The 26,239-nt window shown below is 39.9% G+C and overlaps 4 protein-coding genes across 9 annotated transcripts in view; all 4 read right to left on the bottom strand.

Moving 5' to 3' along the window:
• Positions 1–224: 224 nt before the first annotated feature.
• Positions 225–4,970, bottom strand: LOC308296996 (uncharacterized protein). 3 transcript variants are annotated; one of them, XM_080740374.1, is made up of 8 exons: positions 4,886–4,970; positions 4,458–4,549; positions 3,577–3,755; positions 3,001–3,068; positions 2,409–2,442; positions 1,965–2,195; positions 1,747–1,800; positions 225–1,386 (listed from the first exon to the last, which is right to left on the bottom strand). In XM_080740374.1, the coding sequence occupies exons 1-7, from the start codon at positions 4,913–4,915 to the stop codon at positions 1,748–1,750; spliced, it is 687 nt and encodes a 228-aa protein (XP_080596500.1). In that variant the 5' UTR covers positions 4,916–4,970; the 3' UTR covers positions 225–1,386; position 1,747. The 3 variants fall into 3 exon arrangements, with proteins under 3 accessions (XP_080596500.1, XP_080596501.1, XP_080596502.1); XM_080740375.1 differs by having other exon boundaries at positions 225–1,383; XM_080740376.1 differs by having other exon boundaries at positions 4,891–4,937.
• A 1,921-nt stretch (positions 4,971–6,891) lies between these two features.
• On the bottom strand, positions 6,892–11,272 carry LOC308296937 (uncharacterized protein). Of its 3 annotated transcripts, none has more exons than XM_080740296.1 (8): positions 11,193–11,239; positions 10,756–10,847; positions 9,879–10,057; positions 9,299–9,366; positions 8,707–8,740; positions 8,238–8,468; positions 8,024–8,077; positions 6,892–7,655 (listed from the first exon to the last, which is right to left on the bottom strand). In XM_080740296.1, the coding sequence occupies exons 2-7, from the start codon at positions 10,833–10,835 to the stop codon at positions 8,025–8,027; spliced, it is 645 nt and encodes a 214-aa protein (XP_080596422.1). In that variant the 5' UTR covers positions 10,836–10,847; positions 11,193–11,239; the 3' UTR covers positions 6,892–7,655; position 8,024. The 3 variants fall into 3 exon arrangements, with proteins under 3 accessions (XP_080596422.1, XP_080596421.1, XP_080596420.1); XM_080740295.1 differs by having other exon boundaries at positions 6,894–7,652; positions 11,188–11,272; XM_080740294.1 differs by having other exon boundaries at positions 6,895–7,655; positions 11,188–11,272.
• Positions 11,273–13,184: 1,912 nt separating this feature from the next.
• On the bottom strand, positions 13,185–17,378 carry LOC308296917 (uncharacterized protein). Of its 2 annotated transcripts, none has more exons than XM_080740271.1 (8): positions 17,333–17,378; positions 16,940–17,031; positions 16,121–16,299; positions 15,593–15,660; positions 15,009–15,042; positions 14,540–14,770; positions 14,326–14,379; positions 13,185–13,954 (listed from the first exon to the last, which is right to left on the bottom strand). In XM_080740271.1, the coding sequence occupies exons 1-7, from the start codon at positions 17,360–17,362 to the stop codon at positions 14,327–14,329; spliced, it is 687 nt and encodes a 228-aa protein (XP_080596397.1). In that variant the 5' UTR covers positions 17,363–17,378; the 3' UTR covers positions 13,185–13,954; position 14,326. The 2 variants fall into 2 exon arrangements, with proteins under 2 accessions (XP_080596397.1, XP_080596396.1); XM_080740270.1 differs by having other exon boundaries at positions 13,188–13,957.
• A 6,898-nt stretch (positions 17,379–24,276) lies between these two features.
• Positions 24,277–26,239, bottom strand: part of cd74b (CD74 molecule, major histocompatibility complex, class II invariant chain b) — a 5,336-nt gene continuing 3,373 nt past the window's right edge. The window contains exons 6-8 of the mRNA XM_080740298.1: positions 25,598–25,819; positions 25,376–25,426; positions 24,277–24,502 (exon numbers count right to left, since the gene is read on the bottom strand). Of these exons, the coding sequence (XP_080596424.1) occupies positions 24,495–24,502; positions 25,376–25,426; positions 25,598–25,819 (281 nt within the window). The 3' untranslated portion in view covers positions 24,277–24,494. The remainder of the gene's footprint in view (positions 24,503–25,375; positions 25,427–25,597; positions 25,820–26,239) is intronic.

Genomic DNA, 26,239 nt, shown 5'->3' with positions numbered 1-26,239 from the left:
TTCTCTTATTCGTGAGTGTTCTTTGTGTCAGATAGTGAATCTCCTTTTTCATTTCCCCTTATTGTAATTCAACAGAAGATGAAGTAAACAAATATTCTCGGTTTCTCTACATTTTGCTGTAATTGATACTTAATAAGGTGACATGCCCTCAGGCTCAAGTATTTCCCTTTTTATGCTACTTCTGCTAGATAATGCAATGTGTGGACGATTTAGCACACTCTTGGGATGATGCTAAATCAATCTTTTTATTAGGGCATACAGTGTTAGTTTAGAACAGAAAACATCTCAAGTGACTTTAGTAAAGCATGTTGATAACTCAGTTCAGTAGTTAAGACCACCTCTACATATCGTTGCTGTCGGGCAGAAACCATAGCTTCAGTTTTAAGTAACCTTTTTTACATAAAATAATGCCCTACTTCCTCATACAAGAGTATAGGACAAAAGTAGTGAAAATGGCAGAACTACAAGCTTAACGCGTGACATCTGCAATTTTCACTATTTCAATAAAGAAATGGGTTTTGAACATACCGGTACATGGTTTCCACCAGATAGCAACGATATCTGACAATCCCTTTTCACCAACGCACGAATACACCTGCGATTGCATGACTCCTCTGTTTGCTGTGCGTCACAACTTCCATCCCCCCCAGAGAGCTCATTTCTCCATAGCCCCTCTCCATCTATACCTCTCTTCTCTCACTCTCTACCTCTCTGCTCGCTCTCTCCCAATACTCTTGCTCTCACTCTGCCCCTCGCACTCCATTCCTCTCTATAGGAACCCACGGGAGGGCAAAAAGGAGCCACGACAACCGACCACTCCAGAGCAGCCAGTAGGGCTTAGTACCCTGGTTCCCTAACCTCACCTTCAGGGGTCATCACCATGCTGGCTTGTGTTGGACATTTTTGCCAAAAAATATTTTTGTTTTGCTATGGACATACTACTAAGGGGGTCCTCCCCTTGCAAACAAAACGTTCGAGAACCACTAGTACTAGAGGACTCCTAATGTGCCTAATATTATGATCAAAATAACATTATAATGTGTGTAAAAAAATGTTTTGCCATTGACCAAGTCTTTGCCATGGACATTGATGACCCCTAGCTGCCACCTACACTTGCATATTTCATTCTGGTGTTAACAAATCATTTAACCTTCGGTAGAGGTGTGGTTTGTAGGCCACAGTACATACTGCAAGCAGTAACAAAACCATGAGTCAGTGATAAGTAGCTGATGGTTACATGATAGTGGATAGAATGTATGAATAAAATAAAATCCATGTCAATATGAGAGCAGGTGATTATAATTTGACATGGTTGTTATATTTGTCTTGGCTGTGAGCGGAAGCATCCTTTCCTGGATGGTATCCCTCTCATGCTGACGTAGTCTTCTGAGGAACAAAGAAGAACAAAATGAGGATGTGGAAGTATATGGGGCATCAATGCTAACATAATCTTTTAAAGTCAAGAACAAAAAACACAGACATGGTTACATGTAACTTAACCACACCAAGCAAGACACTCACAAAAGTTATCAGTTCCCTTTGGGTTTAGTCAGTAACTATAGCAGCTATTCATTGGTCAGCAATAATGTGTTTATTTTTACTTTGTCTCATTCTGAGGAAAATCCAGTTCCAGTTCCTAAATTGTATAGAAAGTGAAATGAACTGTATAGGATGCTAAAACACTTGCAATGTGTGCACATATACTGTAGCCTATAAGCATAACATAGATGTTGAGAATGTACTCACCTCAGGCCTCACCCATGGGCATGGGCTCCAGAGCTTCCATCAGATCCAGACCCACTATAGAAATGAAAAGAGCCGTTAGTACATCCATACACTAATCACACAGACCAGGAATCTAACTTGTTCGGTCCAAACAAAGTGAACCCAGTTCAGAAGTGTGTCATTAAGAACAATCCTGTCTCTGACTTTGAACTGTGTCCAATATGTTTTCTATTCCTCACCAGAGAGCCCATCCCCAGAAGCTCCGGCACAGCGGCCTTGTCCGTTGCGCACGCTGTCGTGAACAACAGCCCCAGTCTCTGGCTCCACACACCAGCACTGGCGCATCCAGCACTGCTGGGCCAGGTAGCGGCCCTGCTCATCACAACTGGGATGGAACTTTGGGCTTGGCCAACGTTGCTCGCGCTGCTTCAGACCCGCAGCCTCCAGCTGACACTTGGTGTGCCCAGAAACTGAGGAGAGGAAAGGAGTGATGAGAGGAAGAGTTGGCTTGGTAAACAAGATTGTCGCTCAAAACTAGTAAAAATAGCAGATCTACAAGCACACAACGAAATGATGAATACAAAACGAACGGTTTTGGACATACAAGGTTTCCACCCAACAACAACGATATAGTAGAGCAACAGGCTGACAGACAAGACAGATAGATTTCATGTAATACATACTTGTTCCACCATTAGGTGCTGCACTGGACTCCCCCTGAAACATGATCAGAGAAACAAAACGGAACTGAGATTCTGAGAATCAGAAGAAAACCAAGAAGTGAGAAACAGTGGACAGCCAAATACTTTTGGTAAAATGTTGAAATAATGACACCGAATGTCCAGGAATCTGAGTTTTGCATACATAAGTAGTGCTCAATGAAATGTAGACAGCTTCCAGTAATCGTACCTATAGGATGTTAGAGTATATGTATGTATATTTGATATACCGGTAATCAAATATTAAACAACGCCCCAATTGGTTTAATAGACTGTACTGATTCATCTGTAAAACCTTCAAATATGGAACATGGACTAAAAGTAAATATAGGCCTACTGTAGCAGTCACAAGTTTTACTCTGCCTACGCCTAGCTTATACTCAGTTTAGGATTTGAGGTGGCAACCTGGATACAATTTGGGTTAAATGACAACTTCTTTGTCGACAGCCCTGTATGTATTTCTCACAAACTCACTTTTGTGTTATGAAACACATGATTTAAAAATGTTATAGAGTTCACTTTAAGACTAAGCTATTGATTAAGCTGGTTAGTGTACCTCATCAAGGAAGTTGGTCAGCATGGGAAAGTTGCTCATGGGCACCTGCATCTTCACAGGGACAGCAGCTAGAGAGACAGAGAGAGAGAGACAGACAGACAGACAGACAGACAGACAGACAGACAGACAGACAGAGAGGATACATAGATGAAGAGGTTTTGGGGAAATGTAACGGGGACAAAAAGAGAGAATGGGGAAAAAGAAAAAAAAGGGGGAGAAGGATTAATATTCATACTGAAGTCTAGTCTACGTGCCACGGAATTAGCTACTGGTTGATAGAAATATAATTCTTAAAACACAAATAATTGTTTTTTTGTTTTTTTGCAATTGTAATTGCATTTATTACTGGGAAATGTTCATGTCTTTATCACACACAGCTGACCTTTTCAGACTCCCACAACTTCACATTAAATGTATTTCGCAAACATTTGTCTTAAATTGGGACATACAAGAAACATTATAGAAATGCTAGTCTCTTTGGTTTTGGCCCCTGGTCCTATTTTCATATTATTTTCTTGCATTTATTCAAAAACTCTACTCTAACCCTTTACTAATATAATTTTTTCTCCTTCTCACCGACTCTCACTGCGTTCTTCAAGTCGTCCTTCATCTCTTTGTGCTTCTGCTCCAGAGCTTTGATGTCGTTCCTCTGGTTGAGGACGACATACACGGTCAGAGCCTGGCCAGCAATCAACAGACAGGCCAGCAGGGTTAAACCTGCTACCTTATAGGCCCTGGATGAAGAGCCATTGGAACTGAGAACCAGTGGGTTGATGAACATGGAGAAAGACATGGAGAGATGTTGGTAGAGGACAAGGGAGAGATAGGAGAAGAGAAGGGAGATACATCAAGTAGAAGAAGAGGTGAAAGAGAACAAGAAGGATGAAGGGATATAGAATAAAGAGATAGAAAAGGAGTGATGTGTTTCAATAGGAACGAGTGCGAGAAAGGATTAGAGTAAAGGGGGAGAGAGGGAGGGAGGGAGATGTGAAAAAGAAGGGGGAAGGGGCACATCATTTTAGATGTTAAAATGCTTGTGATCTTTAATGGTAAACAAGAACAAAATCAACTTGTGTTACAGAACTGCACGATACAATCCTCATTGTTAATTGAACTCTGAGTGAAACAATTCGATTTGTTCCAAATGGGTAGCATTTATGCAAGTATATGGGTCGCTTTATGTTTGCCTGCCTGTGTGATTTCCTGGTAGGGATGGTATACGGAAGGCGTGGATATGTGGAAGACAGGGAGGAGAGTGGGAGGGTGGAGCGCACTGTGCTCGGTTGAAGACTCCGGACAAAATGCATAAGCCTGATTATAATCTGCATTTGAGTCAAGCCTTTTGGAGCCTTTTTGTAATGTCTCGCCTCTATTCCCACTTTTTATGTGTGTGTGTGTGTGTGTGTGTGTGTGTGTGTGTGTGTGTTTTAATACCTAGTGTTGTTTGTCTGTCTTACCTCGCGGCTGGTGGTCCTACTTTGATGGCAGCCTGGCCAGAAGCTGCAATCAGAGGCTCATTGGACTGAGGATCAGACATCTTTTTGTGCACCTAGAAACACACACACACACACACACACACACACACACACACACACACACACACACACACACAATCGCGCGCGCGCGATTAGGGCATAGCAGTGGATGTGGTCCTCTGGTGCCACATAAAAATTTCCCATTAACTTTTCCCATAGAGTTTTACAAAAAATATTTATATCAATTATTTTAAGCTTAGAATCAAGCCATCCAGGACCATAGGGGGGAAAAAAATGCTTTTATGGTCGTGATTCACCAGGATCCTGGATAGCTTGATTCTAGGCTTAAAATAAATGATATAAATATTTGTGTAAATCCCTACGCACACGTAAAGTTTCGTAAACCTTACCTTACTTGGGTTCAGGAACTTCAGGTACATGTACTGTACAGCTGGATGTGTCACTAATATTTGTGACTGGTTCACAGTCAGTGAGGTTTTATATAGGGAGAGAAACTATGAGACATGGGTGTGGAAAACCCCACAACAACAACTAAATCAAAAGGTGGTGTTTTGCCAAAGTCCCTTTCTGATTGGCTGCCTATGTTGGCATCATCAGTTGCCGGAGGAAGATTATTCCTAATTTTTGAGAAAATGGTCAACTGAAGAGTTGAGTTGTAGAGCATTCAACCTTTTACAGGCTTTCAGTTATGTTTTATTTGAAATATGTTATTATACATTTTACATTAATATATGATATAGATAAATTGTGAATTTGAGTGTTTATGGATGGTTGTTTTGGATTATTTATAAACTCAAAGCCTTATCAAATTGCTTTTGAGTCTTGTACAGCTCTACTTTGTGTATTTATCATATCCCAACATTTTATTTGTTGTTTTTAGTAAGTATATCAAACATAAATTATCAATAAAATGGACAATAACGTTTTCTCTTGTTTTCTGTTCTAATGCAGCTGAGATTCCAACCTTATTCCAAAAATTGAGACGTAAACAATTTGTTCAGACCTCAACTGTGATAATTAGCTTTGTTGAAAGCTAAAACTATGGCCCACTGATCAGTTCATGCACGAATTTGCTCAAATACTGTAGTTCATAGACGATCAGATGTTTTGAATCCGTCCGTCTGTCCGTCCGTGTCCGTCTGTAAACAGCTAATCTCCGGCACCATTGGCCCGAAACTGTGCATGTACACTCCCTGGATGCCAGAGCAGGATCTCTTACTATTTTTTTTTTTTTTTTTTTTTTTTCAGTTATAGCACCACCAGGAAGATATATATTACTACAGAGTTTGTTCAAACATCACGCATGTCGGTACTGTACACAGTATCTCTATAGGCATTAAACAAAGCTGGTCTTTCAGATTTTTCATATTCCATCCTGGTTGGCTAAGATTGGCTTCGAAAGTTTGCAGGAGTGGTCTCTTTTGGACAAAATGTCTCAAAACATGATGCGATTGCCATGAAACTTTGCACAAACATTGCCACTAGAACAAATCGGTCTTATGGAGCTATAACAGGCCGATTCGCCTTATTACCTACAGTATACGTTTGTTTGGTGTGACTGGACCGATTGGCATGACAGTGCACAACTCCTAGAGGCATTTTTCACATCAGCCTTTTATAGCGCCACCAGGAGGCTGATTTTTGCTAAACACATTTCTTGATATTACTACTAAAGATTTTGTCCAAACATCATGCAAATCGGTACACAATAGTGATCAAGATGGACCTGTCCAATTTTTCATATTCCATCCTGATTGCCAAATTTCAAACATTGCTGGCCCACATAAACTGAGTTGACCTGTCCAAGTTATTTTTTTACATCCTCAGTGTTAATTAAACTTTAAATGTGCTGTATAGTCTCAAGTCAAGAAGTACTGTGAAAGAAATGATCGAACTGCAGGAATAGTCGGCAAGTCCGACGACGTCGCGGCAGGTGCCGCTGCCGGGAAGTGTATTCGCTCCTTCTGGAGGAGGGAGGGTCGGCAAGTCCGACGACGTCGCGGCAGGTGCCGCTGCCGGGAAGTGTATTCGCTCCTTCTGGAATCATAATGCCTCCTGTGAATTGTTTTATTTTTATTTTTGTTTATTTTCTTTTTATTTTGTTCGAGAGTAAAGCCATAATGAAATATTGTGATTCAGCTGAGTTTGATCTCATATGCTACTTTCAAACATTTTACACCTTTGGAAAACCCCTCAACAGCTTAACTAAATCAAACTTATCAAAGTCCATTTCTGATTGGCTGCCGGTGTTGGCATCATCAGTTGCCGGAGCAAGAAGATTTTTTATTTTTGAGAAAAGGCTAAACTGATTTTAGAGGAATAAACTTTTAACAGGTCTTCAGTTATATTTTATTTGAAATATGGTTTCATACATTTTGAAATATGGTTTTATACATTTTACATAATATTTGGTACACATACATTATGAAAATGATTACATTAAGAGTGTTTATTCATGTTTGGTTTGAACTATTTATAAACTGAAAGCCTTGTCAAATGTACAGCTCTGCTACTTTGTATATTGTATTGTATAGTCCAACAGTAGCAAGTATGCTATGGTGACATCCAAAACAAATAAACAATAAAGTGGACAATAAGGTTTTCTATCATTTTCTGTTCTAATGCGGTTGAGATCCAAACTATGGGCCACTGATGACTTCATGAACTCATTTGCTAAAATAAATATATTATACTGTAAATATGTATAGATCAACCATTTGAAAGGATGTGACTGCACACCCAGCTCAAAGCCCAGTTAGTTTGACCTAAATCCACCACCAGCCCACCACACACCTTATCAATATACTTGCTGATTTGAGTGGTGGTGGAACAGCAAAAATGTTTGCAGGCATTAAGTAAGTACAAGTACACCCCCTGAACATGATGCTAGTATGTCACAGGGACTCAGTCAGTACCCCAACACAGGAAAACCATGCATTTTTGGCACTTTCATATGTGGACACACCCTTTGGACAAAACCATGAGTCAGTGATAAGTAGCTGATGGTTACATGATAGTGGATAGAATGTATGAATAAAATAAAATCCATGTCAATATGAGAGCAGGTGATTATAATTTGACATGGTTGTTATATTTGTCTTGGCTGTGAGTGGAAGCATCCTTTCCTGGATGGTATCCCTCTCTTGCTGACGTAGTCTTCTGAGGAACAAAGAAGAACAAAATGAGGATGGGGAAGTATGGGGCATCAATGCTAACATAATCTTTTAAAGTCAAGAACAAAAAACACAGACATGGTTACATGTAACTTAACCACACCAAGCAAGACACTCACAAAAGTTATCAGTTCCCTTTGGGTTTAGTCAGTAACTATAGCAGCTATTCATTGGTCAGCAATAATGTGTTTATTTTTACTTTGTCTCACTGACTTCTGAGGAAAATCCAGTTACAGTTACTAAATTGTATAGAAAGTGAAATGAACTGTATAGGATGCTAAAACACTTGCAATGTGTGCACATATACTGTAGCCTGCCCTATATGCATAACATAGATGTTGAGAATGTACTCACCTCAGGCCTCACCCATGGGCATGGGCTCCAGAGCTTCCATCAGATCCAGACCCACTATAGAAATGAAAAGAGCAGTTAGTACATCCATACACTAATCACACAGACCAGGAATCTTGTTCGGTCCAAACAAAGTGAACCCAGTTCAGAAGTGTGTCATTAAGAACAATCCTGTTTCTGACTTTGAACTGTGTCCAATATGTTTTCTGTTCCTCACCAGAGAGCCCATCCCCAGAAGCTCCGGCACAGCGGCCTCGTCCGTTGCGCACGCTGTCGTGGACAACAGCCCCGGTCTCTGGCTCCACACACCAGCACTGGCGCATCCAGCACTGCTGGGCCAGGTAGCGGCCCTGCTCATCACAACTGGGATGGAACTTTGGGCTTGGCCAACGTTGCTCGCGCTGCTTCAGACCCGCAGCTTCCAGCTGACACTTGGTGTGCCCAGAAACTGAGGAGAGGAAAGGAGTGATGAGAGGAAGAGTTGGCTTGGTAAACAAGATTGTCGCTCAAAACTAGTGAAAATAGCAGATCTACAAGCACACAACGCCCATTTTTACTATTTTAAATCATTTTTTAAAATGATGAATACAAAAGGAACGCTTTTGGACATAGAAGGTTTCCACCCAACAACAACGATATAGTAGAGCAACAGGCTGACAGACAGATTGATTTCATGTAATACATACTTGTTCCACCATTAGGTGCTGCACTGGACTCCCCCTGAAACATGATCAGAGAAACAAAACGGAACTGAGATTCTGAGAATCAGAAGAAAACCAAGAAGTGAGAAACAGTGGACAGCCAAATACTTTTGGTAAAATGTTGAAATAATGACACCGAATGTCCAGGAATCTGAGTTTTGCATACATAAGTAGTGCTCAATGAAATGTAGACAGCTTCCAGTAATCGTACCTATAGGATGTTAGAGTATATGTATGTATATTTGATATACCGGTAATCAAATATTAAACAACGCCCCAATTGGTTTAATAGACTGTACTGATTCATCTGTAAAACCTTCAAATATGGAACATGGACTAAAAGTAAATATAGGCCTACTGTAGCAGTCACAAGTTTTACTCTGCCTACGCCTAGCTTATACTCAGTTTAGGATTTGAGGTGGCAACCTGGATACAATTTGGGTTAAATGACAACTTCTTTGTCGACAGCCCTGTATGTATTTCTCACAAACTCACTTTTGTGTTATGAAACACATGATTTAAAAATGTTATAGAGTTCACTTTAAGACTAAGCTATTGATTAAGCTGGTTAGTGTACCTCATCAAGGAAGTTGGTCAGCATGGGAAAGTTGCTCATGGGCACCTGCATCTTCACAGGGACAGCAGCTAGAGAGACAGAGAGAGAGAGACAGACAGACAGACAGACAGACAGACAGACAGACAGACAGACAGACAGAGAGGATACATAGATGAAGAGGTTTTGGGGAAATGTAACGGGGACAAAAAGAGAGAATGGGGAAAAAGAAAAAAAAGGGGGAGAAGGATTAATATTCATACTGAAGTCTAGTCTACGTGCCACGGAATTAGCTACTGGTTGATAGAAATATAATTCTTAAAACACAAATAATTGTTTTTTTGTTTTTTTGCAATTGTAATTGCATTTATTACTGGGAAATGTTCATGTCTTTATCACACACAGCTGACCTTTTCAGACTCCCACAACTTCACATTAAATGTATTTCGCAAACATTTGTCTTAAATTGGGACATACAAGAAACATTATAGAAATGCTAGTCTCTTTGGTTTTGGCCCCTGGTCCTATTTTCATATTATTTTCTTGCATTTATTCAAAAACTCTACTCTAACCCTTTACTAATATAATTTTTTCTCCTTCTCACCGACTCTCACTGCGTTCTTCAAGTCGTCCTTCATCTCTTTGTGCTTCTGCTCCAGAGCTTTGATGTCGTTCCTCTGGTTGAGGACGACATACACGGTCAGAGCCTGGCCAGCAATCAACAGACAGGCCAGCAGGGTTAAACCTGCTACCTTATAGGCCCTGGATGAAGAGCCATTGGAACTGAGAACCAGTGGGTTGATGAACATGGAGAAAGACATGGAGAGATGTTGGTAGAGGACAAGGGAGAGATAGGAGAAGAGAAGGGAGATACATCAAGTAGAAGAAGAGGTGAAAGAGAACAAGAAGGATGAAGGGATATAGAATAAAGAGATAGAAAAGGAGTGATGTGTTTCAATAGGAACGAGTGCGAGAAAGGATTAGAGTAAAGGGGGAGAGAGGGAGGGAGGGAGATGTGAAAAAGAAGGGGGAAGGGGCACATCATTTTAGATGTTAAAATGCTTGTGATCTTTAATGGTAAACAAGAACAAAATCAACTTGTGTTACAGAACTGCACGATACAATCCTCATTGTTAATTGAACTCTGAGTGAAACAATTCGATTTGTTCCAAATGGGTAGCATTTATGCAAGTATATGGGTCGCTTTATGTTTGCCTGCCTGTGTGATTTCCTGGTAGGGATGGTATACGGAAGGCGTGGATATGTGGAAGACAGGGAGGAGAGTGGGAGGGTGGAGCGCACTGTGCTCGGTTGAAGACTCCGGACAAAATGCATAAGCCTGATTATAATCTGCATTTGAGTCAAGCCTTTTGGAGCCTTTTTGTAATGTCTCGCCTCTATTCCCACTTTTTATGTGTGTGTGTGTGTGTGTGTGTGTGTGTGTGTGTGTTTTAATACCTAGTGTTGTTTGTCTGTCTTACCTCGCGGCTGGTGGTCCTACTTTGATGGCAGCCTGGCCAGAAGCTGCAATCAGAGGCTCATTGGACTGAGGATCAGACATCTTTTTGTGCACCTAGAAACACACACACACACACACACACACACACACACACACACACACACACACACACACACACACAATCGCGCGCGCGCGATTAGGGCATAGCAGTGGATGTGGTCCTCTGGTGCCACATAAAAATTTCCCATTAACTTTTCCCATAGAGTTTTACAAAAAATATTTATATCAATTATTTTAAGCTTAGAATCAAGCCATCCAGGACCATAGGGGGGAAAAAAATGCTTTTATGGTCGTGATTCACCAGGATCCTGGATAGCTTGATTCTAGGCTTAAAATAAATGATATAAATATTTGTGTAAATCCCTACGCACACGTAAAGTTTCGTAAACCTTACCTTACTTGGGTTCAGGAACTTCAGGTACATGTACTGTACAGCTGGATGTGTCACTAATATTTGTGACTGGTTCACAGTCAGTGAGGTTTTATATAGGGAGAGAAACTATGAGACATGGGTGTGGAAAACCCCACAACAACAACTAAATCAAAAGGTGGTGTTTTGCCAAAGTCCCTTTCTGATTGGCTGCCTATGTTGGCATCATCAGTTGCCGGAGGAAGATTATTCCTAATTTTTGAGAAAATGGTCAACTGAAGAGTTGAGTTGTAGAGCATTCAACCTTTTACAGGCTTTCAGTTATGTTTTATTTGAAATATGTTATTATACATTTTACATTAATATATGATATAGATAAATTGTGAATTTGAGTGTTTATGGATGGTTGTTTTGGATTATTTATAAACTCAAAGCCTTATCAAATTGCTTTTGAGTCTTGTACAGCTCTACTTTGTGTATTTATCATATCCCAACATTTTATTTGTTGTTTTTAGTAAGTATATCAAACATAAATTATCAATAAAATGGACAATAACGTTTTCTCTTGTTTTCTGTTCTAATGCAGCTGAGATTCCAACCTTATTCCAAAAATTGAGACGTATACAATTTGTTCAGACCTCAACTGTGATAATTAGCTTTGTTGAAAGCTAAAACTATGGCCCACTGATCAGTTCATGCACGAATTTGCTCAAATACTGTAGTTCATAGACGATCAGATGTTTTGAATCCGTCCGTCTGTCCGTCCGTGTCCGTCTGTAAACAGCTAATCTCCGGCACCATTGGCCCGAAACTGTGCATGTACACTCCCTGGATGCCAGAGCAGGATCTCTTACTATTTTTTTTTTTTTTTTTTTTTTTTCAGTTATAGCACCACCAGGAAGATATATATTACTACAGAGTTTGTTCAAACATCACGCATGTCGGTACTGTACACAGTATCTCTATAGGCATTAAACAAAGCTGGTCTTTCAGATTTTTCATATTCCATCCTGGTTGGCTAAGATTGGCTTCGAAAGTTTGCAGGAGTGGTCTCTTTTGGACAAAATGTCTCAAAACATGATGCGATTGCCATGAAACTTTGCACAAACATTGCCACTAGAACAAATCGGTCTTATGGAGCTATAACAGGCCGATTCGCCTTATTACCTACAGTATACGTTTGTTTGGTGTGACTGGACCGATTGGCATGACAGTGCACAACTCCTAGAGGCATTTTTCACATCAGCCTTTTATAGCGCCACCAGGAGGCTGATTTTTGCTAAACACATTTCTTGATATTACTACTAAAGATTTTGTCCAAACATCATGCAAATCGGTACACAATAGTGATCAAGATGGACCTGTCCAATTTTTCATATTCCATCCTGATTGCCAAATTTCAAACATTGCTGGCCCACATAAACTGAGTTGACCTGTCCAAGTTATTTTTTTACATCCTCAGTGTTAATTAAACTTTAAATGTGCTGTATAGTCTCAAGTCAAGAAGTACTGTGAAAGAAATGATCGAACTGCAGGAATAGTCGGCAAGTCCGACGACGTCGCGGCAGGTGCCGCTGCCGGGAAGTGTATTCGCTCCTTCTGGAGGAGGGAGGGTCGGCAAGTCCGACGACGTCGCGGCAGGTGCCGCTGCCGGGAAGTGTATTCGCTCCTTCTGGAATCATAATGCCTCCTGTGAATTGTTTTATTTTTATTTTTGTTTATTTTCTTTTTATTTTGTTCGAGAGTAAAGCCATAATGAAATATTGTGATTCAGCTGAGTTTGATCTCATATGCTACTTTCAAACATTTTACACCTTTGGAAAACCCCTCAACAGCTTAACTAAATCAAACTTATCAAAGTCCATTTCTGATTGGCTGCCGGTGTTGGCATCATCAGTTGCCGGAGCAAGAAGATTTTTTATTTTTGAGAAAAGGCTAAACTGATTTTAGAGGAATAAACTTTTAACAGGTCTTCAGTTATATTTTATTTGAAATATGGTTTCATACATTTTGAAATATGGTTTTATACATTTTACATAATATTTGGTACACATACATTATGAAAATGATTACATTAAGAGTGTTTATTCATGTTTGGTTTGAACTATTTATAAACTGAAAGCCTTGTCAAATGTACAGCTCTGCTACTTTGTATATTGTATTGTATAGTCCAACAGTAGCAAGTATGCTATGGTGACATCCAAAACAAATAAACAATAAAGTGGACAATAAGGTTTTCTATCATTTTCTGTTCTAATGCGGTTGAGATCCAAACTATGGGCCACTGATGACTTCATGAACTCATTTGCTAAAATAAATATATTATACTGTAAATATGTATAGATCAACCATTTGAAAGGATGTGACTGCACACCCAGCTCAAAGCCCAGTTAGTTTGACCTAAATCCACCACCAGCCCACCACACACCTTATCAATATACTTGCTGATTTGAGTGGTGGTGGAACAGCAAAAATGTTTGCAGGCATTAAGTAAGTACAAGTACACCCCCTGAACATGATGCTAGTATGTCACAGGGACTCAGTCAGTACCCCAACACAGGAAAACCATGCATTTTTGGCACTTTCATATGTGGACACACCCTTTGGACAAAACCATGAGTCAGTGATAAGTAGCTGATGGTTACATGATAGTGGATAGAATGTATGAATAAAATAAAATCCATGTCAATATGAGAGCAGGTGATTATAATTTGACATGGTTGTTATATTTGTCTTGGCTGTGAGTGGAAGCATCCTTTCCTGGATGGTATCCCTCTCTTGCTGACGTAGTCTTCTGAGGAACAAAGAAGAACAAAATGAGGATGGGGAAGTATGGGGCATCAATGCTAACATAATCTTTTAAAGTCAAGAACAAAAAACACAGACATGGTTACATGTAACTTAACCACACCAAGCAAGACACTCACAAAAGTTATCAGTTCCCTTTGGGTTTAGTCAGTAACTATAGCAGCTATTCATTGGTCAGCAATAATGTGTTTATTTTTACTTTGTCTCACTGACTTCTGAGGAAAATCCAGTTACAGTTACTAAATTGTATAGAAAGTGAAATGAACTGTATAGGATGCTAAAACACTTGCAATGTGTGCACATATACTGTAGCCTGCCCTATATGCATAACATAGATGTTGAGAATGTACTCACCTCAGGCCTCACCCATGGGCATGGGCTCCAGAGCTTCCATCAGATCCAGACCCACTATAGAAATGAAAAGAGCAGTTAGTACATCCATACACTAATCACACAGACCAGGAATCTTGTTCGGTCCAAACAAAGTGAACCCAGTTCAGAAGTGTGTCATTAAGAACAATCCTGTTTCTGACTTTGAACTGTGTCCAATATGTTTTCTGTTCCTCACCAGAGAGCCCATCCCCAGAAGCTCCGGCACAGCGGCCTCGTCCGTTGCGCACGCTGTCGTGGACAACAGCCCCGGTCTCTGGCTCCACACACCAGCACTGGCGCATCCAGCACTGCTGGGCCAGGTAGCGGCCCTGCTCATCACAACTGGGATGGAACTTTGGGCTTGGCCAACGTTGCTCGCGCTGCTTCAGACCCGCAGCTTCCAGCTGACACTTGGTGTGCCCAGAAACTGAGGAGAGGAAAGGAGTGATGAGAGGAAGAGTTGGCTTGGTAAACAAGATTGTCGCTCAAAACTAGTGAAAATAGCAGATCTACAAGCACACAACGCCCATTTTTACTATTTTAAATCATTTTTTAAAATGATGAATACAAAAGGAACGCTTTTGGACATAGAAGGTTTCCACCCAACAACAACGATATAGTAGAGCAACAGGCTGACAGACAGATTGATTTCATGTAATACATACTTGTTCCACCATTAGGTGCTGCACTGGACTCCCCCTGAAACATGATCAGAGAAACAAAACGGAACTGAGATTCTGAGAATCAGAATAAAACCAGGAAGTGAGAAACAGTAGACAGCCAAAGAATTTTGTTAAAATGTTGAAATAATGACACAGAATTTCCAGTAATCTGAGTTTTGCATACATAAGTAGTGCTCAATGAAATGTAGACAGCTTCCAGTAATCGTACCTATAGGATGTTATAGTATTTGATATACCGGTAATCAAATATTAAACAACACTCAGTTGGTTTAATAGACTGTATAGTACTGATTCATCTGTAAAACCTTCAAATATGGAACATGGACTAAAAGTAAATATAGGCCAACTGTAGCAGTTACAAGTTTTACTCTGCCTATGCCTAGCTTATACTCAGTTTGGGATTTGAGGTGGCAACCTGGATACATTTTGGGTTAAAAGACAACTTCTTTGTCGACAGCCCTGTATGTATTTCTCACAAACTCACTTTTGTGTTATGAAACACATGATTTAAAAATGTTATAGAGTTCACTTTAAGACTAAGCTATTGATTAAGCTGGTTAGTGTACCTCATCAAGGAAGTTGGTCAGCCTGGGAAAGTTGCTCATGGGCACCTGCATCTTCACAGGGACAGCAGCTATAGAGCGACAGAGAGAGAGAGAGAGGATACATAGATGAAGAGGTTTTGGGGAAATTTAACGGGGACAAAAAGAGAGAATGGGAAAAAGAAAAAAAAGGGGGGGAAGGATTAATATTCATACTGAAGTCTAGTCTACGTGCCACGGAATTAGCTACTGGTTGATAGAAATATAATTCTTAAAACACAAATGACCTACCAACAGGAAATGTTTGTAATTGTATTTATTACTGGGAAATGTTCATGTCTTTATCACACACAGCTGACCTTTTCAGACTCCCACAACTTCACGTTAAATGTATTTCTCAAATATTTGTCTTAAATTGGGACATACAGGAAACATTATAGAAATGCTAGTCTCTTTGTTTTTGGCCCCTGGTCCTTTTTTCATATTATTTTCTTGCATTTATTCAAAAACTCTACTCTAACCCTTTACTATATAATTTTTTCTCCTTCTCACCGACTCTCACTGCGTTCTTCAAGTCGTCCTTCATCTCTTTGTGCTTCTGCTCCAGAGCTTTGATGTCGTTCCTCTGGTTGAGGACGACATACACAGTCAGAGCCTGGCCAGCAATCAACAGACAGGCCAGCAGGGTTAAACCTGCAACCTTATAGGCCCGGGATGAAGAGCCACTGGAACTGAAAACCAGTGGGTTGATGAACATGGAGAAGGACATGGAGAGATGTTGGTAGAGGACAAGGGAGAGATGGGAGAAGAGAAGGGAGATACATCAAGTAGAAGAAGAGGTGAAAGAGAACAAGAAGGATGAAGGGATATAGAAGAAAGAGATAGAAAAGGAGTGATGTGTTTAAATAGGAACGAGTGCGAGAAAGGATTAGAGTAAAGGGGGAGAGAGGGAGGGAGGGAGATGTGAAAAAGAAGGGGGAAGAGGCACATCATTTTAGATGTTAAAATGCTTGTGATCTTTAATGGTAAACAAGAACAAAATCAACTTGTGTTACAGAACTGCACGATACAATCCTCATTGTTAAGTGAAACAATTCGATTTGTCCCCAATGGGAAGCATTTATGCAAGTATTTGGGTCTCTTTATGTGTGCCTGTGTGATTTCCTGGTAGGGATGGTATACGGAAGGCGTGGATATGTGGAAGACAGGGAGGAGAGTGAGAGGGTGGAGACTGCACTGTGCTCGGTTGAAGACTCCGGACAAAATGCATAAGCCTGATTATAATCTGCATTTGAGTCAAGCCTTTTGAAGCCTTTTTGTAATATATACCTAATATATACCTAGTGTTGTTTTGTTGTTTGTCTATCTTACCTCGCGGCTGGTGGTCCTACTTTGATGGCAGCCTGGCCAGAAGCTGCAATCAGAGGCTCATTGGACTGAGGATCAGACATCTTTTTGTGCACCTAGAAACACACACACACACACACACACACACACACACACGCGATTAGGGCATAGCAGTGGATGTGGTCCTCTGGTGCCACATAAAAATTGCCCATTAACTTTTCCCATAGAGTTTTGCAAAAAATATTTATATAAATTATTTTAAGCTTAGAATCAAGCCATCCAGGACCATAGGGGGGGAAAAAAGCTTTTATGGTCTTGATTCACCAGGATCCTGGATGGCTTGATTCTAGGCTTAAAATAAATGACATAAATATTTGTGTAAATCCCTACACACACGTAAAGTTTCGTAAACCTTACCTTACTTGGGTTCAGGAACTTCAGGTACATGTTCACAGTCAGTGAGGTTTTATATAGGGAGATAAACTGTGTGACATGGGTGTGGAAAACCCCACAACAACAACTAAATCAAAAGGTGGTGTTTTGCCAAAGTCCATTTCTGATTGGCTGCCGATGTTGGCGTCATCAGTTGCCAGAGGAAGATGATTCCTAATTTTTTGAGTAAAAGGTAAACTGAAGAGTTGAGTTGTAGAGCATTCAACCTTTTACAGGCTTTCAGTTATGTTTTATTTGAAATATGTTATTATACATTTTACATTAATATATGGTATAGATAAATTGTGAATTTGAGTGTTTATGGATGGTTGTTTTGGATTATTTATAAACTCAAAGCCTTGTCAAATTGCTTTTGAGCCTTGTACAGCTCTACTTTTTGTATAATCATCCCAACAGTTTATTTGTTGTTTTTAGTAAGTACCGTATGTCAAACATAAATTATCAATAAAATGGACAATAACGTTTTCTCTTGTTTTCTGTTCTAATGCAGCTGAGATTCCAACCTTATTCCAAAAATGTAGACATCACTACTAAACAATTTGTTCAGACCTCATCACCTATTTGTGATAATTAGCTTTGTTGAAAGGATTGATTGGTAATTTCCAAACTATGACCTACTGATACTGTACAGCAGATGTTTTGAATCCGTCCGTCCGTCCGTGTTCGTCTGTAAACAGCTAATCTCCGGCACCATTGGCCCGATTGCAGTGAAACCTGGATGCCGGAGCAGAACCTCTTTACTACATTGTTTCAGTTATAGCACCACCAGGAGGCCAATTTTTCCAAACACATATATTACTCCTACAGAGTTTGTTCAAACATCACGCATGTCGGTACACAGTATCTCTATTAGTCATTAAACAAAGCTGGTCTTTCAGTTTTTTCATATTCCATCCTAATTGGCTAAGATTGGCTTCGAAAGTTTGCAGGAGTGGTCTCTTTTGGACAAAATGTCTCAAATCATGATGCAATTGCTGTGAAACTTTGCACAAACATTGCTACTAGAACAAATCGGCCTTATGGTGGCGCTATAACAGGCCAATTCGCCTTATTACCTATGTGTTTGTTTGACTGGACCGATTGGTGTCCCTATAGAGGCCAAGGAAAAACCTTTCCCCTGCATCAGCCTTTTATAGCGCCACCAGGAGGCTGATTTTTGCTAAACACATTTCTTGATATTACTCCTAAAGATTTTGTCCAAACATCACGCAAATCGGTACACAATAGTGATCAAGATGGATCTGTCCAATTTTTCATATTCCATCCTGATTGCCAAATTTCAAACATTGCTGGCCCACATAAACTGACCTGTCCGAGGAGCACCTTTTCTAGTTATTTTTTTAATCTTCAGTGTTCAGAGTGTTCAGTGTACTGTGAAAGAAATGATTGAACTGCAGGAATAGTTTTCAAATGACAGAATTATAAGATGCCCTTTAGTACTAAGTTGTTACAATTTATATGATTTATTTAATAATGTATGTAATATTACTGCTGACATGCACAACCAAAAGGAAATAGAGAGTAAAGCCATACATGAAATATTGTAATTCAGCTCAGTCATATGCTACTTTCAAACATTTTACACTTTTGGAAAACCCCTCAACAGCTTAACTAAATCAAACTGGTATTTTATCAAAGTCCATTTCTGATTGGCTGCCGGTGTTGCCATCATCAGTTGCCGGAGCAAGAAGATTTTTCATTTTTGAGAAAAGGCTAAACTGATTTTAGAGGATTAAGGCCTTCAGTTATATTTTATTTGAAATATGGTTGTATACATTTGACATAATATTTGGTATTTATAAACTGAAAGCCTTGTCAAATGTAAGCCTACAGCTCTGCTACTTCCAACAGTAGCAAGTATGCTATGGTGACATCCAAAACAAATAAACAATGAAGTGGACAATAACGTTTTCTATCATTTTCTGTTCTAATGCGGTTGAGATTCCAACCTTATTGGTAATCTCCAAACTATGGACCACTGATGACTTCATGAACTAATTTGCTCAAATAAATAAATTATAAATGTATAGATCCGCCATTTGAAGGGATGTGACACCCAGCTCAAAGCCCAGTTAATTTGGCCTAAATCAGCCACCAGCCCACCACACACCTTATCAACTGATTTGAGTGGTGGTGGAACAGCACAAATACAATGTTTGCGGGCATTAAGTAAGCCTTGCTGAGCCTGCCATGAGGCCCATAGGTCAGGAGCTTATACTGTTTCAGTAGTGTGAGGCAGCTTGATGTACAAGTACACCCCCTGAACATGATGCTAGTATGTCGCAGGGACTTACAGTACCCCAACACAGGAAAACCATGCATTTTTTGAACTTTCATCTGGACAAACCCTTTGGACATTGTTTGCATTGTCCCTGCTGGTCACTAGCCATGTGAACCAGCCAAATCTAAATTGTGTTGAATTTATCCCGTCATGCGTGTACACGCCGTCCCGTATCTTTTCTGAACAGCATCGATGGAAAACCACCAAGGTGTGAACTTTGGCAACGTTTACATGGCAACGTTTACATACGCTGTAGCGTCACACCATAATATTGATGACATCATTGTGATGTCAGAACAGGTCAGCTATATCCTTATGCTGAGCTGGGATGAGGTGTCACGCACCGTGACGCACGCACAAGATTTGGAGGTTGCGACCTACAGTCGCAATCAGCCAATCACCAATGCAACACTGAGGTGGCCAATGCAGTTGTCATACAGTAATGCACATTTGGTTGTAGTTGTGAGGGCAAGACGTAGCGTTTCTTAAGCCTCAAGCAACTTAGATGCTCTGCTATCTGGCATCTAGTTGCTATACAACCCTTGATTGCATTAAACATCTTTAAATTGCGCATATATATAAATATTTATAAGTATAAAACACAATAATAGTAAATATAGCTACAACAGTGGGTGTTCATAAGCTTTTTATTTCATAAAAATTGTCAATTTATTATTCACTGCCTTTACGACTAAATGACAATTAAGGAAGGAATAAAATCATACAAAAGTAATTATGTCAGCATATATATAATGAAATAACATTAAATGTATCATATTAACACCATGAATTAGCAGAAGTTCTATTCATTCATATCAACTCAGTGGCCTTGTGTTTGGAAAAATTGGCCTCCTGGTGGTGCTATAACTGAAACAATGTAGTAAAGAGGTTCTGCTCCGGCATCCAGGTTTCACTGCAATCGGGCCAATGGTGCCGGAGATTAGCTGTTTACAGACGAACACGGATGGACGGACGGATTCAAAACATCTGCTGTACAGTATCAGTAGGCCATAGTTTGGAAATTACCAATCAATCCTTTCAACAAAGCTAATTATCACAAATAGGTGATGAGGTCTGAACAAATTGTTTAGTAGTGATGTCTACATTTTTGGAATAAGGTTGGAATCTCAGCTGCATTAGAACAGAAAACAAGAGAAAACGTTATTGTCCATTTTATTGATAATTTATGTTTGACATACGGTACTTACTAAAAACAACAAATAAACTGTTGGGATGATTATACAAAAAGTAGAGCTGTACAAGGCTCAAAAGCAATTTGACAAGGCTTTGAGTTTATAAATAATCCAAAACAACCATCCATAAACACTCAAATTCACAATTTATCTATACCATATATTAATGTAAAATGTATAATAACATATTTCAAATAAAACATAACTGAAAGCCTGTAAAAGGTTGAACTGGTATTTTATCAAAGTCCATTTCTGATTGGCTGCCGGTGTTGCCATCATCAGTTGCCGGAGCAAGAAGATTTTTCATTTTTGAGAAAAGGCTAAACTGATTTTAGAGGATTAAGGCCTTCAGTTATATTTTATTTGAAATATGGTTGTATACATTTGACATAATATTTGGTATTTATAAACTGAAAGCCTTGTCAAATGTAAGCCTACAGCTCTGCTACTTCCAACAGTAGCAAGTATGCTATGGTGACATCCAAAACAAATAAACAATGAAGTGGACAATAACGTTTTCTATCATTTTCTGTTCTAATGCGGTTGAGATTCCAACCTTATTGGTAATCTCCAAACTATGGACCACTGATGACTTCATGAACTAATTTGCTCAAATAAATAAATTATAAATGTATAGATCCGCCATTTGAAGGGATGTGACACCCAGCTCAAAGCCCAGTTAATTTGGCCTAAATCAGCCACCAGCCCACCACACACCTTATCAACTGATTTGAGTGGTGGTGGAACAGCACAAATACAATGTTTGCGGGCATTAAGTAAGCCTTGCTGAGCCTGCCATGAGGCCCATAGGTCAGGAGCTTATACTGTTTCAGTAGTGTGAGGCAGCTTGATGTACAAGTACACCCCCTGAACATGATGCTAGTATGTCGCAGGGACTTACAGTACCCCAACACAGGAAAACCATGCATTTTTTGAACTTTCATCTGGACAAACCCTTTGGACATTGTTTGCATTGTCCCTGCTGGTCACTAGCCATGTGAACCAGCCAAATCTAAATTGTGTTGAATTTATCCCGTCATGCGTGTACACGCCGTCCCGTATCTTTTCTGAACAGCATCGATGGAAAACCACCAAGGTGTGAACTTTGGCAACGTTTACATGGCAACGTTTACATACGCTGTAGCGTCACACCATAATATTGATGACATCATTGTGATGTCAGAACAGGTCAGCTATATCCTTATGCTGAGCTGGGATGAGGTGTCACGCACCGTGACGCACGCACAAGATTTGGAGGTTGCGACCTACAGTCGCAATCAGCCAATCACCAATGCAACACTGAGGTGGCCAATGCAGTTGTCATACAGTAATGCACATTTGGTTGTAGTTGTGAGGGCAAGACGTAGCGTTTCTTAAGCCTCAAGCAACTTAGATGCTCTGCTATCTGGCATCTAGTTGCTATACAACCCTTGATTGCATTAAACATCTTTAAATTGCGCATATATATAAATATTTATAAGTATAAAACACAATAATAGTAAATATAGCTACAACAGTGGGTGTTCATAAGCTTTTTATTTCATAAAAATTGTCAATTTATTATTCACTGCCTTTACGACTAAATGACAATTAAGGAAGGAATAAAATCATACAAAAGTAATTATGTCAGCATATATATAATGAAATAACATTAAATGTATCATATTAACACCATGAATTAGCAGAAGTTCTATTCATTCATATCAACTCAGTGGCCTTGTGGTTAGAGTGTCTGTCCTGAGACTGGGAGGTCCTCCCAGCTTGTCCCTCAGCATCAAGGGTTGGATTGGGGTCCCTGCAACATACTAGTGCCATGTCCAGGGTGTGCACTTTTGTAGATCATGCTGCCTGAGTCATGCTACAGAAACAGGAGATAGGCTCCAGGCCTCATGGCTCGGCAAGGCTTCTTACTTCTAATATTCATCCGTAGCAAATAGGTTACTATATTTTAATTACTTCTTTTATTCTATCAAGTTACATAATCATGTTGAGTAACACCTCTGAGATGATAATATGTCCAAAAAATAAAATCGTACCTTTGAAATTTCAACCAAACAGAGCCCATCATGTGTCAGGAGTGACTTCATTGATTTTCACTTCCTGAAAGGTGGCTATACCTGAGCTACTGGGAAACAGTGACATCTAGTGGAGGTTCTTTTTTGCCATAAAGTTCAGCATAGCTTTCAATAAGAAATAGTGACTTAAAATGTGCTCTACCAATTGGTCGACCAGGACCATTAATTAATAGGCCTATAAACTGGACAATAAACTGAGGTTTGATCAACACATTACATCTATCCATAAACGTTTTCAGCAAAGACTTCATGTAATCCAAAAGTTAAGATCACTATCTGTTGCCCCCATCTTCTATTATTACTATACAAAAGCATGTAATATTCAACCTGTTCTGTTGTACTGCTCAGAATGTTTCTTCACTATACTGTCCATGCCAAACAGAAATGAACTTTTCAGTATCCCCCATATTGCTTCCAAGATCATCTGACTTCCCACAACCACACTTGCTGATATGAACAATAAGGCCATCACACGTGCACGCTTATAGCACTCTCAATAACAAATGACTCTGATCATCCTCTGCATCGCTACTTCGTCCTCTTGCCATCAGGGCGAAGATACAGAACCTTGAAGTGGCACAAGGTTCGGTTTAGCAGGAGTTTTGTCCCCTCAGCCATTGCTGCACTAAACAATCTGCTAAACAATCGCCCCGTCACTAAGAGGGTTTTTCTGTGTATATAGTGGGGTACTGATGATCTGTCTTTGTGATGTTTGTGTTGTTATATGGTTAAGTGTTGTTTCTTTGTTTGAACAGACTGTGAAGACAAATTTCCCTTCAGGGACAATAGAGATTATTATTGTTATTATGTTAAACAAAACTGAACAATTGTTCTCTGTGTGGTTTAATTGTTTATCTTATAGTGTTCTTTAATTGTGATATTATCAGATATTAATATCCTTTTCATTTCCCTTTTTATATCAACACGATTAGTTTGCTGAAATTCAACAAGACATATACAGTAGTACACATGAACACTTTTGGTTCCTCCTGTATAGTAGGTAAGTGATACCTTTTGTTTAAAAAAAAAAGTTCTTTGTTAAAAGGTAAAAGCAATATATTCTGATAGTGTCTCTGTCTCTTCAGCCCTTATTAAACAGAAAATACCTTTCCAGGTAAGTGACAAACCTTCAGCTGATTGGATAAAACCACCCGATCTATGAATCCCCCAACACATGGTATCCCGACCTGAAAATGCACTTGTCATACTACAAAAGGCTACAATGTGTGGACCCTTAGCCCCTTAGACAGCACAACATATTTTTTATTTTATTAGTAAAGCAAACATTACAACCTTTTTCTGACATGTTTACCTATGAGTGAATGATGCTGCCATATTGACCACGCCTGTAATGAATGGTCGTACTGTTTCAGGTGAATGACTAGAAATAAACAACAGTACACAAAATTCACAAATCAGTAGCTGGTGGTTACATACTGATTCTGAATAGAATGAAAAACTGAGCAAAATGAAATACATGTTAATGTGATAGCAGGTGATTATAATTTGACATAGTTGTTGTCTGGGCTGTGAGCGGAAGCGTCCCCTTTCCTGGATGGGATTCCTCTCACGTTGACTCACTCTTCTGCGGAACAAAGAAGAACACAATGAGCATGGGGAAGTACGGTACAGCGATGCTCACATTTGCTTTTTGCATTCAATTCAAATTGCTACAGTAGCCAAGCAACGATTCACTTGTCACTGTTCAGAAGTTCCAGTTTCTAAATTGAATTAAAAGTGAGGCAAAATAAAGCAATAAGCCTCAAGAGGTTTGTGATTTTAGAACAGCTAAGGTGCATTGTTACCACATGATGTCACCTCAATGAAAATGAACTCAATCAATAAAAAATAACCATAACATACTAGTTAGGTTGTATCTAGCCTTGCGTAGCCAGGCTTACTCATCTGCGAAGAGAAAAGCGTAGTGACAATATGAGGCAGAGACCGTAAGTTGTCTTTTTTTCACAGTGCGGTGTTCCTGCAAACGTATTCCCGGCTGAAAAAAAAAACTGGTCTACGTCTCCTGCTCCATCGGTTTGCGCTTGCAATAAACAATATACAAACAAAAACATTGATTCAGGCGATGTTACACCTATTAAGAGCGAGTTAAGAGCTACAATCTATTTTTGTTTTTTCGCTGGGGAATGTAAACAGACCCGCACGGCATTACGTAACTTCCGTTAAACGCAGCCCTTCCGCTAGAAATCTTGGAACCAACCGGAAGGCATATTGTAGCCAGGGTGGGTTGTATCTGTTTTTCTGAAGGCTACAGTAGCTATATTATGATGATGAAACTGTGTAAAATAATATCCAAAATTATGTACCCAGAATATTGTCACCCTATGGGTATCGCATTCGCAAGCCCAACAAACACTTAAACACTTAACAATTAAAAACACTAGTAGGCCTACTGTTTGTACATATATGCATGCAATGAGTTGAGTGTTTGTGTACTCACCCATGACCTGAGAGTGATGGTTCGGCAGTGCCATCATGCTCTTCAGACCCACTAAAAAGGAAAAGAGCAGTTAATACATCCACACTACAATCACAGACACTGGTTATGTAACTCTTTCCAAACAAACACAAGTTCAGAAGTGTAAGTGTGTCCATGGGCTCATTAAAAAGCATTCTGCCTCTTCGAAGCGTGTCTAACAAGTGTTCTGCGACTGTTCCTCACCGGGGGAGAGCCCATCTCCCAACCCTCCGCACGGAGCAGGTCCTTTACGCAAGCTGTACAGGATAACGTCACCGTTGGATGGCTCCACACACCAGCACTTTCTCTTCCAGCATTGCTGGGCCTGGTACTGGCCCTGCTCATCGCATCTGGGACGGAACGATGTCCCGGCCACAGACTTCAGACCCGCGGCCTCCAGCTGACACTTGGTGGCCTGCTCAGAAACTGAGGAGAGAAGTGAAGATGAGAAGAAAGCTCAATGCTTAACTGAGTGTCTGAGTGAATGAGTCAGAACCTGGCACAGAAGTGAAATTGGGCTGTGTGTAAATTCAGTTTTTCAACCGTGGATGAAAAAGAGAAGCTATTAGGTTTTATACAGTAGCTATATAAGGTCTGAGGAATAGCTGGATGGCTCGAAATCAAACAAACTTTATCTTTGGAAGCAGCAATTTGCTGTGTGGAAATTTTCTTTCTTATGCATACTGTTTTTAGTCCAGCATCCAGCCTACACAGCCTCATATGTGCGTGCCCTTTTGGTGGTGTTTTAGCCTCTACTTCTACTTGACTACGGTCAGTACTGTAGCTGTCACTGAATTAAGAACAAATTCCACATGATCTGTTTGCATAGATAGTCTGACCTGCTCT

This window comes from Nannobrachium achirus (genome assembly GCF_963921795.1).
Source record: "Nannobrachium achirus genome assembly, chromosome: 13".
NCBI lineage: Eukaryota > Metazoa > Chordata > Actinopteri > Myctophiformes > Myctophidae > Nannobrachium > Nannobrachium achirus.
Note: the sequence above shows the minus strand (reverse complement) of the source record. Positions and strands in the feature narration are given on the sequence as shown.